The sequence below is a fragment of the Colobus angolensis genome, unplaced genomic scaffold (assembly GCF_000951035.1).
Source record: "Colobus angolensis palliatus isolate OR3802 unplaced genomic scaffold, Cang.pa_1.0 Scaffold8, whole genome shotgun sequence".
Lineage (NCBI taxonomy): Eukaryota > Metazoa > Chordata > Mammalia > Primates > Cercopithecidae > Colobus > Colobus angolensis.
Window position 1 is genome coordinate 16,386,404 of NW_012121820.1, and position 14,290 is coordinate 16,400,693.

Below are 14,290 nucleotides of genomic sequence, written 5' to 3' on the forward strand. Positions count from 1 at the left end.
GGGAGGGGAAAGGGAAATAAAAGAAAAGGAAAGAGAAAGAAAGAAAAAAGCAAGGAAGGTGGGGTGTGGGATTTTAAAAACCTACATATTAGGTACAACGTACGCTACTCGGATGACGAGTGTACTACAAAATTCACCCGTATATGATTTATCCATGTAACCAAAAACCACTTGTAACCCCAAAAGCTATTGAAATTTTTAAAACTTAAAAAAGAAGAAACAGGAAATTGATGTAAGGCCAGAGAGGGCTGAAGAGGCACTGACAGACAAAAGAGAGGAAGACAGAGAAAGGCTCAGATGGACAAGGAAGAGGAGCGAGGCCCCGCTGTGGCGGTACCGCCTGTGCCGGCGCGAGGGGTTGGGGTTGGAGCCTGCCACGCCGCGCATGCGCACTCCTGACCTGCCGCGGCAGCACGGGCGAGAGCTTTGTCCCCGGCGTGCTCGCACGTGGCCCTGCGCCCCCGGGCACACGTGGGTCCCGCCGGGAGTGGCCAGTGCTGCAGGTGGGAGCCCAAGCTCACACGGGTCCACACGGGCACGCATGCTGTCCCCACCCACATCCACGTGAACCCAGCTGCACACCTCAGTGCCCACACACACCAGGAGCCCACAGGCTCATGAACCCCGTGGATCTGTGTTCACACAGTACGCACACAGCCAGAGCAAGCGGACCGGCTCACCTCATCCCGTTAATGCCCAAGCACACACATCTGGGACACATCTCCAGGAGCCCAGGCTCACAGACCACCTAGACAGCTGCTCACACACAAACATCCAAACACCATGTCTGCGAACAGAGCCCACGCACATACTCCCATGAACAGAAAGGCACACGCATCCAGGTACATTCCCACCAGCAAGCAGAAAACACCTGCCACAACGTCACATCCAGATCATCTCTACTCCCGAGACACGCACACCCACACATACACACCCTTGTGGACACTATGATTTGTTGAAATTCATTTGTAATTAAGCGATGTTGCGGCCAGAGTTGACTCCGGTGTACAGGTGTGTGATCTGATGTATATTTGTGTAAAATAAATGTGTTCGTATAGACGGTTGCAAATCAACCTTCAAGACTGCGTGCTTTGGTGGTGCGGAAGGAGGGAGGAGGGGGGTCTTTGGGTGTTTCTTCGGCGTTTTCAGGACTTTTGTGGATCGATGCAGCACCCCTGCCTTGCACTCCTAGGAAACACGTGAAGAGCACACACAGTGGCATTCTCGTCGTGTATTTGTGATCTCCTCTACGCAGGCCTGACAGCCCCACCCACTCCCCAGTGTCACTGCTACCATCCACCACGGACATTTGAGTCCCGAACTTGTCATGCTCGGGGAAGTCCTGTGATGTGTCTTGTCCTTCTCCCAGGTGCTCACCCCCAAACGCAGGTGCAGATGTGCACAAACAGCCACATTCTGCCGTAGCTGTCTCCAGTCTGATCCTGTCACCCCTGCCTTGGCCTGAAGCCCTCCAGCTACTAGTACTGCCCAAAGACCCCTCGAGGGGCAGTTTGTTCTCGCATATTCCGCCCCATCTCGCTCTCCAGCACACAGTAGTAGATGTTCAATAAACTGTTGATCAAATTCTGAGGTCTGCTTGTGTTTAATCAGACAATATGCAAAGTATTTACAACCAATTCTGGATACCCCCACCCCCCCATGTCTGGGCCTTGGAATTTGGGACCCCCAGGCCCGGCCCAGAGCCAGGGGTCCCCCAGGCCTCTGCATAGTCATCTGAAATCTACAAAACACTGTTAAAAAAAAAAAAAAAAAAAGGACAGTATTAAGACACCTTACACAAAGGGCCTTAGGCAGTTGGAGAGGGATTTAAGAGCTCGCTGGGGTGAGTGAGCCCAGATTTGACTGGAATGGACGGGAGAAGACTTGGGTAATAAACATGTACGAAAGGAACAGTTGAAATTTCATAGGCAGGCACTGCTTGACCTCCTTCCCCACTGGCTGGGCCCGGCTGGCTCAAGAACCCCTGGCAGTGGGAATGTTATTGCTATGATGAGGGGGCCATGGTGAAATGTACATGTTTTGGGGACGGAGGGGGGGGCATTTTTACATGTTAAATATGGACGCACATGGAGACACACACACATGCACACGCACACACACACACAGGGACCCTTGGCAAGATGCCACAAACTGTCAGCTGCCCCTTTACACTTGGGCACACTGAGGCCCAGGGAGAATCTACCACATACCCTAAGGCTGAACAGAGCCAGAGCCCAGTCTCCTGATGTCCCAGGGCTGGGCTCACCATAGATGTCCTGCCACAGGGCCTGGACTGGAGCTGAGCAGTTGCAGAGGCCATGGCCACATGTGGGGCAGACGCTGCAGCCCAGAGAGAAAGCAGGGGCCACCCAAGGTTACACAGCCAGTCCTGGTGCATGGCAGTGGGTAACACGTCCTCCTTCACCCCCGCCCAGGCACTCTTTTCTCTCCTCATGAGTTAAAGGGTGCCCACTTGGGGAGGAGAACAGGGCCAGGAATTGAAATGCCACAGGACAAAGTACGGGGAAGGAGGCCAGGACCAGGGCCTCCTGGACTCTTGGCTCTTCTATGTCTGTTTGATTTGCCTCCAGAGCCCCAGGGCTCACTCCCTTTCATGGCCGGCTGGCTCTGAAGGTCAAAAATCACCCACAAGCTGATTGAAGCCTCTCTCTCCACACTTGCACCTTTCACCCTGATTCCCAGCTCAGCCCCACATCTGCCTCCATGCTGTTCCCGACAGCTGGGCTGAGCGGGCAGCGGCAGTGGGAATCTGCCGTCTCGAATGCATCCTCAGACCCCTTGTTTCCTGGGTTGTCCCAGTCTTTCCATGATTCCTCCGACGAACTGTTGGTTCCTGAGGACGACAGAGGGAGCACCAGGTTCCAAGCCCACCTCCACTCTGAACTGCTCCGTGGCCTTGGGCATGTCACATCCCCTCTCTCGACTGTCTCCCCATGGGTGAAATGGGGGCAAGGAAGTGATGATCTTGAAGGCTCCATCAGGTCTAAGGGGGGCAGGGTTTGAGGGGGTACTCATCCCACCCACCCACCATCATCAGGTCAGGCGAGGCCTCGTGCTGCCCAGCCTGGGAGCAGCGGCAGAGGGTCTGTCTTGGCAGCCTCCACCTATAGGTGTTTCCAGAATGGATGGCAAGGGGCAGGGTGGCAGGCAGGCAGGGCCAGGGGCCCATCGCTCCTCTTTGGAAAGGCTCTTTGGCCAGCTCTCGACATAGACCGGTGGTGGCACAGAAGTGGGGAAGGAATTCAGTGAGTGGAGTAGGCTGAGGCTGGAAAAGGGCACCCTCAGCCCCGGCCCCAGCCCTTCTCCCGGTTCTTCTTCCAGAGACCCACAGAGCTCCAGGAGGGAGTGCGGGGAGGAGCATGTGGCTACAGCAGGAGCCGGACAGAGTCACTGTGCTGGTCTCGCACGCCTGCCGCCCTCTCGGGCCACCCTAGGTCCAGAAGCCCCTTCCATGCCACCAAAGAGGGAGAGGCCTCGCCCCTGACAATTCAGCCCCAGAGAGAGAGGACCAACAGCAGGCAGGCAGAGTGGGGCAAGCCCCGAGATAGGGGCCACCCAGCCCAGAATCCAAGCCGAGAAGCCGGTCTGGGCCCGCCTGCACCTAGAGGTTCTCCCCGGGCTGGTACTGGGGCTCGGTGGACGTGAAGTAGTCCTCCAGGAAGGCCTGCAGGTACTCGAAGGTGGGCCGCTCCTCAGGCTCCTTCCGCCAGCACTGGCACATGAGGTCGTGCAGGGACTCCGGACACTCCGGCGGGCAGGGCATCCGGTAGCCCCGCTCCACCTGGTCCAGCACCTCGCGGTTCACCATCCCTGTGGGCAGAGCAAGACATGGGGAGCCCAGCTCCAGTGAGGAAAGTGGGGTGGGGGAGGCTGATGGGGAGGACAGCGAGGGCTTCCTGCCTAGGACAGGCTGAGTGTGACCATAGGTAGGTCCTGTCCCCGAAGCTGAGAGCATGGACCATCGAGAGAGCCTAACATCAGATGCTCAACTTCTTTGTTGTACGGATGGGGAAACAGGGCCAGCAGGAGTCATGACTTGCCCAAGGCCACCAGGGCAGAGGGGTTCGGGGACTAGAGACGGGCCATGAGGACCTTCTTACCAGGGTAGGGCACCCGTCCCTTTGTGGTGAGCTCAGTCAGCAGGATCCCAAAGGACCACACATCTGACTTGATGGTGAAGCGGCCATAGAGGGCAGCTTCCGGAGCTGTCCACTTGATGGGAAATTTGGCACCTGCAGGAATGAGAAAGGTCGGGGCAGCTCTGACCTCCTGTCACGACCACTCTGGTAGATAAGCACCATGAGGAATGACAGACGAGGAAACAGACTCGGAGCGGGACGTGACCTGTCCCAGGCCAAGCGCAGCATACCACACAGTCCCTGCTCACCTTGCCGGGCCGTGTACTCATTGTCTTCGATGAGCCGAGCCAGCCCGAAGTCGGCCACTTTGCACACCAGGTTCTCTCCTACCAGGATGTTGGCTGCACGAAGATCCCGGTGGACGTAGTTCATCCGCTCCACATACGCCATGCCTGAGGCGATCTGCAGGCGGAACCGCGGGAGCCCGGCTCAGGTGCCACCCATGCCCTCCCAAGGCCACATAGCACCCTGGGGCTGGAGAGCCAACCACCCCTTCGCCACCCTCCCCACACTTCTTCAGGCAAGTGAGGTCAGTTCACAGTAAATGCTGTTGGCATCGAAAGCAGGAGCAGTGCTCCGCAGGAATAGGGAGCACAGGACAGAGGGTAGAGGGCAAAGGTCAAAGGGAGGCACAAGATTAGATGCAGCCAGGAAAGCGAGGTGACCAGGGAAAGAGGCCCCGGCGGACCCAGACACAGATGAGTGCCAGGTCCTGCCTGCTAACCAAGTCTCCTCTCTGAGCCTCAGTTTTCTCATCCGTCCAGTGGGAATAACAGCCAATCCTCATCACTACTGGTCGTGATGAGGATTAAATGAAAAAAAAATGCTTGTTGAGCACTGCCTGCAGCAAGCGTGAACACATGTCTGCTGAGCACTACATGACCTTTATATAGACGACAACTGAGGCCTGAGGTCCCACAGTAAGTCAGTGACCCCAGATGCCCAGGTAAGGGCTTTCTGTTGCCCAGAATCACCACTCAGGGCACCTGTAAGCAGACCTGGTAAATACGTGCAGCAAGATCAATGAGTGTGGAGGCAATCAAGGTAGGCTTCTTGGAGGGGGCACTCAAGAGGCCAGAAATGGCTGCACCAGATGGGACTGGGTGCTTGAGGACCAAGGATGTGGGGAGGCGGGAAGGGCTGACTCACCTGAGCAGCCATGTCCACCAGCTGAGGCAGCCGCAGGTACTTGCCCGTCTCCCCCTTGAGAAAGTCCAGCAAACTCCCTGGGCAGAGAGAGATCCAGCTCCAGCTCCTGCCCTGTCCCTCTGCCAGGATGCAGTGATTCCCAAAACCCGTCCTCCCAGGCGGCTGGCCTTGCTTTAACCAGCACAGCAAGGCCTCACTCAGTGCTTATCACTCAAAAGGCAAGCAGGACGGGAAACAACCAGAAGTCCACCTCCAGGTGAACAGGTAAAGTGTACTAATGCAGACAGCAGAGTCCTGCTCAGCGACAACAGGAACAAACTCCTGGGAGACACAACAGGGAGGCATTTCAGGCCGAGCGTGGTGGCTCCTGCCTGCAATCCCAGCACTGTGGGAGGCCGAGGCGGGAAGATCACTTGAGCCCAGGAGTTTGAGACCAGCCTGAGCTACACAGTAAGACTCTGTCTGTACAAAAAATACCAAAAAAAAAAAAGTAGCTGGGCAGGGTGGCGTGCACCTGTAGTCCCAGCTACTTGAGAGGCTGAGATGGGAAGATCAATTAAGCCCGGGAGGTCAAGGCTGCAGTGAGCTATGATCACACCACTGCACTCCAGCCTGGGCAACACAGCGAGACCTCATCTCAAAAAATAAAAAATTAAAATTAAAAAAGTAGAAAAAGGATGCATCCCAGATGTAAAAGATTCCATGTAATAAATTCTAGAATAAACAAAACAAATCTATAATGACAGAAAGCAGATCAGTGGGTGCGTGGGTTTGGGGCTGGAGGGTACTGTCTGCAAAGGGCACGAGGAACTTTCTGGGTGATGGAGATGTTACATAACTTCATTATGGTTAGGGGTACACAGTAAATCCACTTGTTAAAACGCACTAAACTGAACATTTAAAAGGGGTATATTTTATCATATGTAAACTATACCTCCAAAAAGTGGAATTCTGAAAAATAACTAATTAGTTTAAAAATTACTATGGCTCACACCTGTAATCCCAACACTTTGGGAGGTGGAGGTGGGAGGACTGTTTGAGCCCAAGAGTTCGAGACCAGCCTGGGCAACATAATGTCCCATCTCTACAAAAAATAAAAAATTAGCTGGGCCTGGTGACACACACCTGTGGTCCCAGCTACTTGGGGGGCTGAGATGGGAGGACTGCCTGAGCCTGGAAGGTTGAGGCTGAAGTGAGCTATGACTGTACCACTGCACTCCGGCCCAGGAGACACAGAATTTGGCTCTGCTGCATTTCATCTTTGAAGATGCCCATTCTAGACATGAGGGGAAATGAGGCTCATGCCCCCTGCCCCTGCCCGGCCGCCCAGGCCTCACCCTTGCTCATATACTCTGTGACGATGTAAATGGGCTCCTCCGAAACCACAGCATACAACTGCACCAGCTTCTCATGCCTCAGCTTCTTCATGACCTGGGCCTCCTGCAGGAAGGCCTCTGGAGACATCGTGCCAGGCTTCAGGGTTTTGATGGCCACCCTGGTAGTGCCGTTCCAGGTCCCTGTTGAGGAGGGATGCAGGCTGCCTCAGTGGAGCCCCTGGGTGTTGGTGTCAGCTGTGGCCTCCACAGCTATGTGACAAACCCAGTCAAAGCCTGGGCCCTTTCTGAGCCTCAGTCTCCCCATCTGTACAATGGGTACAATGGCAGGGTGCTCCTCATGGGATTGTTACTAGGATTAAATGCTCAAGAACCAGTAGCTGTTGTCGGGACTGTGATTTATTTTTTATCTTTATTTTTTATTTTATTTATTTATTTATTTATTTTTGAGACAGAGTCTCGCTCTGTCGCCCAGGCTGGAGTGCAGTGGCACGAACTTGGCTCACCACAAGCTCTGCCTCCCAGCTTCACGCCATTCTCCTGTCTCAGCCTCCCGAATGGCTGGGACTACAGGCGCCCACCACCACGCCCGGCTAATTTTTTTGTATTTTTAGTAGAGATGGGGTTTCACGGTGTTAGCCGGGATGGTCTTGATCCACCCACCTTGGCCTCCCAAAGTGCTGGGATTACAGGCATGAGCCACCACGCCCAGCCTGGACTGTGATTATTAAGAATGTCCAGGCCGGGAGTGATGGCTCACGCCTGTAATCCCAGCACTTTAGGAAGCCGAGGCGTGTGGATTATTTGAGGTCAGGAGTTCAAGACCAGCCTGGCCAACATGGTGAAACCCTGTCTTCACTAAAAATACAAAAATTAGCCAGGCGGCAGTGGTGTGTGCCTGTAATACTGGGTACTTGGGAGGCTGAGGTAGGAGAATGGCTTGAGCCTGGAAGGTGGAGGTTGCAGTGAGCCGAAATCGCACCACTGCACTCCAGCCTGGGTGACAGAGTGAGATCCTGTCTAAAAAAACAAAAGTCCTTAAAAGTAGCTTATTAGCCTGACAGATAGGGGACCAAGGTTCCAACTCAACCGGTGTCACTCCTGGGTTGGTCATGTTCCCTCTGGCAGGACTTTGAACGTGCCTCATGTGTTAGCATGCAGCGTGTATTGGTGGAGGCCAGGGGTGACGTGGAGCTGGCCCAGGGACTGTGGAAGCTGCTGCCAGAACAAGAGGTCACCTCTGGAGCCCACCCATCCCAAAAAGTGAGACACTGTCCTGAGCATGAGGGTTTGGGAGTCAGGCTGGCCAGAGCCTGACTCCCACCTCCGCCTCCTGCCAGCAGACAGACCATGGGAGAGTCAGTTCCCCTCTCTAAGCCTCAGTTATCTCATCTGGAAAATGGGAATTCCACAGTGTCTATTGGTGGAGCTATTTGAGGACTGAATGAGATTTTAATCACTGGGCCAGCCCCACCGTGAGGGCTCAGTAAGTAATGCGGTTATCATTTCACTACTATCTGCTTTTCTAACTGGGGGCTCTGGGGGAAGCTGCATTCTAGACCAGCATGTTTAATCCAGGTTCTTGTCCCAGCAGGCCTCAAGGTTCCTTTGATGTGTGACCTTGGGCCCATTCCTCCCAGTCACTGGGCCTCTGTCTGAGGGTTAGGGCTCAGGCCCATCTCTGTGGCCCTCCTGACTCAAGCCATCTGCATGTGGCACTTCATGAGTCGACCTGGAGCACCCAGGGAGGAAGTGAGGCCCTTCCCAGGGTCATCACCATTCACCCAAGCCAGAAATGAGTTTTGCAGCCACCAGAATGGCTGACGCTGTGCATTCACCCAGGTTTCGCTCAAGTCCTCACTTTGTGGCTGTGCTCACACCCTGGCTTCTCACCCCTCTCCCCTCTTACCAGCTAAAAGCCCACACCTCCTCCTTCCAGACGGCCTGACCTCCAGCCTCCAGGCCTCTGTCCCTGCAGTGCCTTCCACCCAGGGGGCCTCTCTGCTCTCCTCCATCAGCACTCTGGAGGGTGGAAAGTGGAGGCAGTGGGACTGAGCGGAGATGCGGCTCAGATGAAACCACCTTGAAAACAGCACACCGTGATCCCCGCTAACACCATGGGCTTACGGGCTTACAACTGCCGTCCCTCTTCCACCCTGGCCTCCGGTCCCTCCGTGTGAGCAGAAAGCAACCGGTGGAAGAGGGGCCTGGGTTTTGTCAGGGCTGCACGGTGCTCACGCTTTGCTGTTTCTCCAGGGTTAGACAGGAAATCGCTAACAGGCTCAGACCATGCAGACCTAAGCTTCCCATCACCCCCTCCCACGAGCCAGGCTTCTCTCTCCATGGCTAACAGCTGGTGTGTGGACATGCACTGGGTCAGGGCCTCCACAGCCTCCCATAGGTCCCACTGTCACCAGCCCCATTCACAGTCGGGAAGATTGAGGCTCCGAGTGAGGCCACTGGGCGCAGCCTACACAGCAGGTCTGTGCAATGCCCAGCCCTGTGCGGATCTTGGAATCAGGTGCTACGGTTTACACGGTCTAGGGCACAGCGCTTGGGGGGCCACATCCCAACTCGGTGCCAGCCACCGCTGGGGGGCTCCAGATTTACAACCGGGCCCCATCGTCCAGCAGAGGCAGCTAAAGGCAAAGGGACCAACGGAGCCCAGAGCTGCCACACGGGGTGGGGGGTGGATGCCTCTCCCGAGGGCAGGGGCCAGGCCTTACCCATCCACACCTCGCCAAAGCAGCCCTGGCCCAGCTTGACCTCCAGCCGCAGTGACTCCCGAGGGATCTCCCAGGCATCCTTGGCCAGGCCCTGAGTCTGAGGCTTGGATGTGGGGCACACAGTGGTGAGGCGGTGGCACAGGCCATCGGCGTGTTCTGAGGAGGAGGCAAGAGGAGCAGTTGGGGGGGCTTCCGCCCTGGGGTCTCCCTGCCCCTCAGTATGTGTCACCCTACATGCCAGAGGCACGCAGATTTCAGGGGACACACAGGGTGCCCTCAAAGTCAGGCATCTACATCTATGTGCACACAGTCCCACCCCCACACAGGCCCACAGTGCTTTATGCATCTGCTGAGTCAGTCATTCAGCAGACAGTAGGGGGTGCCAGGGACCCTGCAGGGAACAAGTCCAGGGAATCTACCCTCAGGAACTCGGAGTCCAGGGAGGAGCCCCAATTCCCTAATCACCTCCCAGGACCACAGACATGAATGTGACTGGAGAAGAGCTGTTCGCGCAACAGCGGGAGGGTCCTGGGAGGCTTCCTGGAGGAAGCAGCAACTGAGCTTGGATGTGCAGGAGGGTGAGGGGTTAAGTAGGGAAGAGCCCTCCAGGCAGGGACACAGCCAGAGCAAAGGCTCTGAGGAAAGAATAGCTGCAGGGCTGAAGAAGTGGAGGCAAAAGGAGCTGCAGGGAGCAGGTGGGGAAGGGTGGCACCAGGCGGAGGTGGGGAGGCAGCTGGGATTAGACCACTCGGGGGCTGGTGGGGGTCTTTATCCCAAGATTCCAAGACAGCCCCTGGAGAATTCTGATCTGAGGGAACGGGGTTCAGCATGAGCCACACAGCGGTGGCCAAAGAGACAAGAGAGTGGTGGGTGGTCCCAGAGGAAGTCAGGAGGCCCCAGCAAGACCCCCATATCTCAGGTGGGCATCCTAGCTATGGAACTTGGAGGGGTTGCTGGCTCTCTCTGGGCCTCAGTTTCCTCCTCTGTACAATGCGGGTGCTCCCAGGGCTGCTGGGGAGATTCCATGCAACCACATATAAAAGCTGAGAGGAGGAGACTTGGGGTGGGGAGTGGACCAACACCTGCGCACAGAGGCCACGAGTGCCACAGACACACAGGCACACAGGCACCCACAGGCCCCTGACACTGCAGTCAGCTCCAGACGCCCAGGTGGGTGGGTTACAGCACTGCGCCCACGCCCGAGCCCTCACCCAGCACGCAAGCCCCGCGAGCTCCCTCTGCCGCTCTCTCCGTCTTTGCTGCAATCGATCTGGCCGCCCCCTCCTCCTCTCCCAGCAACCGGTTCAGACCGGTCCTAGGGCTACACAGACAAATGACACCAGCCTCTGTCCCCTCCCTTCCAGCTTACTCCTGGGCTCCTCAGGGCAGCCCCCTCCATACCAGCCAGCTGCAGAGCAGGAGCAGGGAGAGACAGGAACTGGGAGGAGGGGGTCAGGGGAAAGAAGAAGAAGAAGGAGACAGAGGAAAGTAGGGAAAAGGGAGGAGAGAGGAAGGGAAGGGGGAGGGCGAAAGTGGGGAGGGGAGCAGGAAACCCGGCATCGCAGGATAACAGAAGACCCCACCCTTTTAAGCTCCAAAGCCCCTCCCCAGGGTCTGCAGCTGAGGCTCTGCCCGCCCGCCCTCCGAGGCTGGCTCACTGGAGTAGTAGGCCACCAGTTGCTGCAGGCTGTTGAACTGGGTGCGGGAGGTGATGTAGAAGCCGCCGCTATCCAGCTTGCGGATCTTGTAGTGCTTCACGTTGAGGCCCTTGGCGTTGTCGAAGTCGGACACTGAGAGGCAGTAGGCACCTGCGGGGCACAGAGGGGAGCCGTGACCGCCACGCCCTCTCCCCCGCAGGCCGCAGCACTCAGCGCTGCTCTGGACACCATTCTGTGCCTGCCTGACATTGGAGGGAAGGGAGGCCCAGGCGGGGCCCCCGGCCCACCCTGTCTCCCAACAGCCAGCCCCAGGGCAGCCACAAAGGCAGGGCCAAGGGACCCAAGAGACATTTGATTGGAACGTCCTGCCATGCACCCTTGGCCCCAGCAAGACCCCCATATCTCAGGTGGGCATCCTAGCTATGGAACTTGGAGGGGTTTCTGGCTCTCTCTGGGCCTCAGTTTCCTCCTCTGCACAATGCGGGTGCTCCCAGGGCTGCTGGGGAGATTCCATGCAACCACATATAAAAGGGCCAGGCACACAGTAGGCACTCAATAACTGTTTGCCGGGAGCCTGTGAGTGGCTCCCTGTTGCTGTGTGGCGCTGGCCTAACTGCTTTCCCTCTCTGGGTTGGCTCACGGGGGCACTGTCCGTGTCCCCTCAACCTCCTTTCTGAAGACAGGCCCAGGCTCAGCGGGAGGGGGTGGTTGGCAGAGGCTGGTCGTCGTGGGCAGGAGACCACTGGCTGGGTGTGGCCTGAAGGCTGCCTGGGTCAAGCAGGGCCAGCCCTGGTGCCTCCCCTCTTTCTCTTGAGCCTAGAAAAGCTTTCGGCCGGAAAAGTTTCCTCCCATCCAGCAGGCCCAGGTAGGACCAGAGGCCACGAGACGCCCCAAATGGCATCAGGGAACAAGGCTGAGCCCTGGAGGCAAGGGCAGAGGCTCCAGCGGCCAGGAACAGCCTTCCCAGGAGCCTGGCCAGGCAGTGCACAGGCATGCGGGAAGCCCAGCCCTCCTAGCCCACAGACCTCCCCTTTGCAATCTTCAGGAAGAGGTTACAATCCCAGCGTACAGAAGAAATGAGGTCCAGAGAGGGAAGTGGCCAGCCTGGGGTCACCCGGCAAGCCAGAGACAGGGCTGGGGCTCAAACTCACACCCGAGGAATCAAAGCCTGCCTTGGGCAACCGTGATTTTCTACTGACAGTCTGGCTGGTGCATGTGGAAGCCACAGGCCTGAGGCTGAAGCCAACCCTGGCCATATGTGCATACACATACCGGCATGCCCGTGCCCAGTGGCCACATGCTTATACAGGTACACGTTCCCCAGGCCCTCGGGCACCAGACAAACCACAACAGTCCATTCCCACACAGCGACACACAGACAATTCCACCCCACATGCACACACATGCACACGCCCAGACGTACACACGGCGTGCACACCCGCACATGGCCGCACGACAGTGTGTAAATGCACGGCTCGACATGGATGCTCTGCTCCCCATCTCCCGCTGAGCCCCAGGCCCACAGGAAGCAGCCCAGCTTGGTTGCCATGGTGATGGGCGCCTGCAACCCACTTTCAGGGGCTGGAGAGAAAGGGGATGGTCTTCATTCTCTGGCTCAGGGGAGGGACATGAGAGGGTCAAGGACCAGGACTGCGGTTGGGGGAAGGGCAAAGCCAGCCTCCAGAATCCAGTGCAGCCCAGGGACCCCTGGGGAAGGGGAAAAAGCGGGGCTCTTTGTAGCAGCACCTACCCTGGGAACAAGCCTGTTACTGTGTGACACAGAAAAACCTCCAGACAACCATCTTTGTCCATCTTTCATTTGAGAAAACTGAGGCCAGAGAGGCTAAGCCTCATCTTTCTCTGGACATCTGGCCACCGCGGGTTACTCAGTGTTCCTCAAATGCACCTCCCTGACTTTGATCCTGCCGTTACCTCCACCTGGAAGGCTCTTCCCTTCCTACTCCACAAACCAAACTCCTGCTCATTCCACAACACCCAGCTCAAACCACTCACAGAAGACTCAGTATCCACTGGCCAGCAAGAGTGCTCGTACCTTTTGTGGTCTCACTTTCTCGCACGAGGAAGGTCCCTCTCGGGTTCTCCGCGTTGAGCAGTAACCGCTCTGACTCCCGTCTGGTGATCTTGCCAAAATACCACCTGGGAGTGGGAGGACGGAGGATGTTACTGACTGTCCGGGCTTCTGCCCACTCACAGCACTTCTCCCTGGATATGGCTGGGGCGCTGGGCAGCCAGACCTCCCACCCCAGCCCAGGAGAGGTGCTCCAGGGACAATGGGTAGAGGCAGCCAGAGACAGTACTCACTCCTCAGCCTGGATGGAGTCGGAGGGCGCCACGTAGTTGCTGGGGATGTAGCCTGTCTGTCCCGTGCTGAGCGAGTGGGCCAGCCACCAGTCTCCCTCTCTGAGCAGGGACAGAAGGAGGGAGGAAAGGAGAAGGGAGCTGTCAACCACAAGCCCAGCGCCCACCATCCTCCTAGGTGCTTTGCTCAGGGCTCTAGTGGCTGAGGGAGGCCCAGGGAGGTGGTGGGGCCAGCATGAGTCCCCGCGGCATGCCAGGTCCAGCTGGCCTGGAACTCCTCCCCTCCCTGGCCCAGACGCCTTTTTGCCGAAGCTGGATCAGATGGACTTTGTCTAGGACCAGGGCAGGACTGGCCTTAGTCATCTGAGGCTCAAATCCATAGGGGAGGAGTCCCGGGACAGGAAGAAAGTCGCTTCCTTTCAGATGTACCAAGACATCTCAAGATGAGGAGAGCTGCCTTGGGAGGGAGGGAGGGAGCCCCCTGTCTCTGCGGGCAAGCAAGTTTGTAATAGAAGAGATTCCTGCCTGAGAGAAAGTCAAGTGAGACCTGCAAAGTGTCCCCATGCTCTGAGATTCGGAAGCCTGCTCCTGGGAGCTGGTGAGACCTGGGTGGACGCAAGCAGGGGCCCTTCTGGGACCCAGTGACCATCCAGGCCCCAACCCTGCAAACTAGAGCAAGGCTTGCCTCTGTCCCAAATCACGGGTCACACCTAAAGGGCTCCTCAGTTGAAAACTACAGGCCCCCTCCTCCAGCCTACCCATCTGCAGGGGGAAACTGAGGCCAGAGGGGGCTGGGACTTGCCCAAAGTCACACAGTGAGCCCTGTCAGAGGGGGTGAGGTGGCAGAGCCCCGATGCCCAGGGCACTTCTATGCGAAAGTGAGGAAAAAGGCGGGGGGCAGGTGATGGGGATGGGGCAGGAGGAGTTCCCGGCGTGGTCGGGTC

The 14,290-nt window shown here is 57.1% G+C and overlaps 1 protein-coding gene across 1 annotated transcript; it reads right to left on the minus strand.

The window, feature by feature from the left end:
- Positions 1-1,584: 1,584 nt before the first annotated feature.
- On the minus strand, positions 1,585-13,591 carry SRC (SRC proto-oncogene, non-receptor tyrosine kinase). The gene is made up of 9 exons (XM_011929078.1): positions 13,350-13,591; positions 13,081-13,184; positions 11,028-11,177; positions 9,370-9,525; positions 6,647-6,826; positions 5,310-5,386; positions 4,409-4,562; positions 4,122-4,253; positions 1,585-3,831 (listed from the first exon to the last, which is right to left on the minus strand). The coding sequence occupies exons 1-9, from the start codon at positions 13,514-13,516 to the stop codon at positions 3,623-3,625; spliced, it is 1,329 nt and encodes a 442-aa protein (XP_011784468.1). The 5' UTR covers positions 13,517-13,591; the 3' UTR covers positions 1,585-3,622.
- Positions 13,592-14,290: the final 699 nt, after the last annotated feature.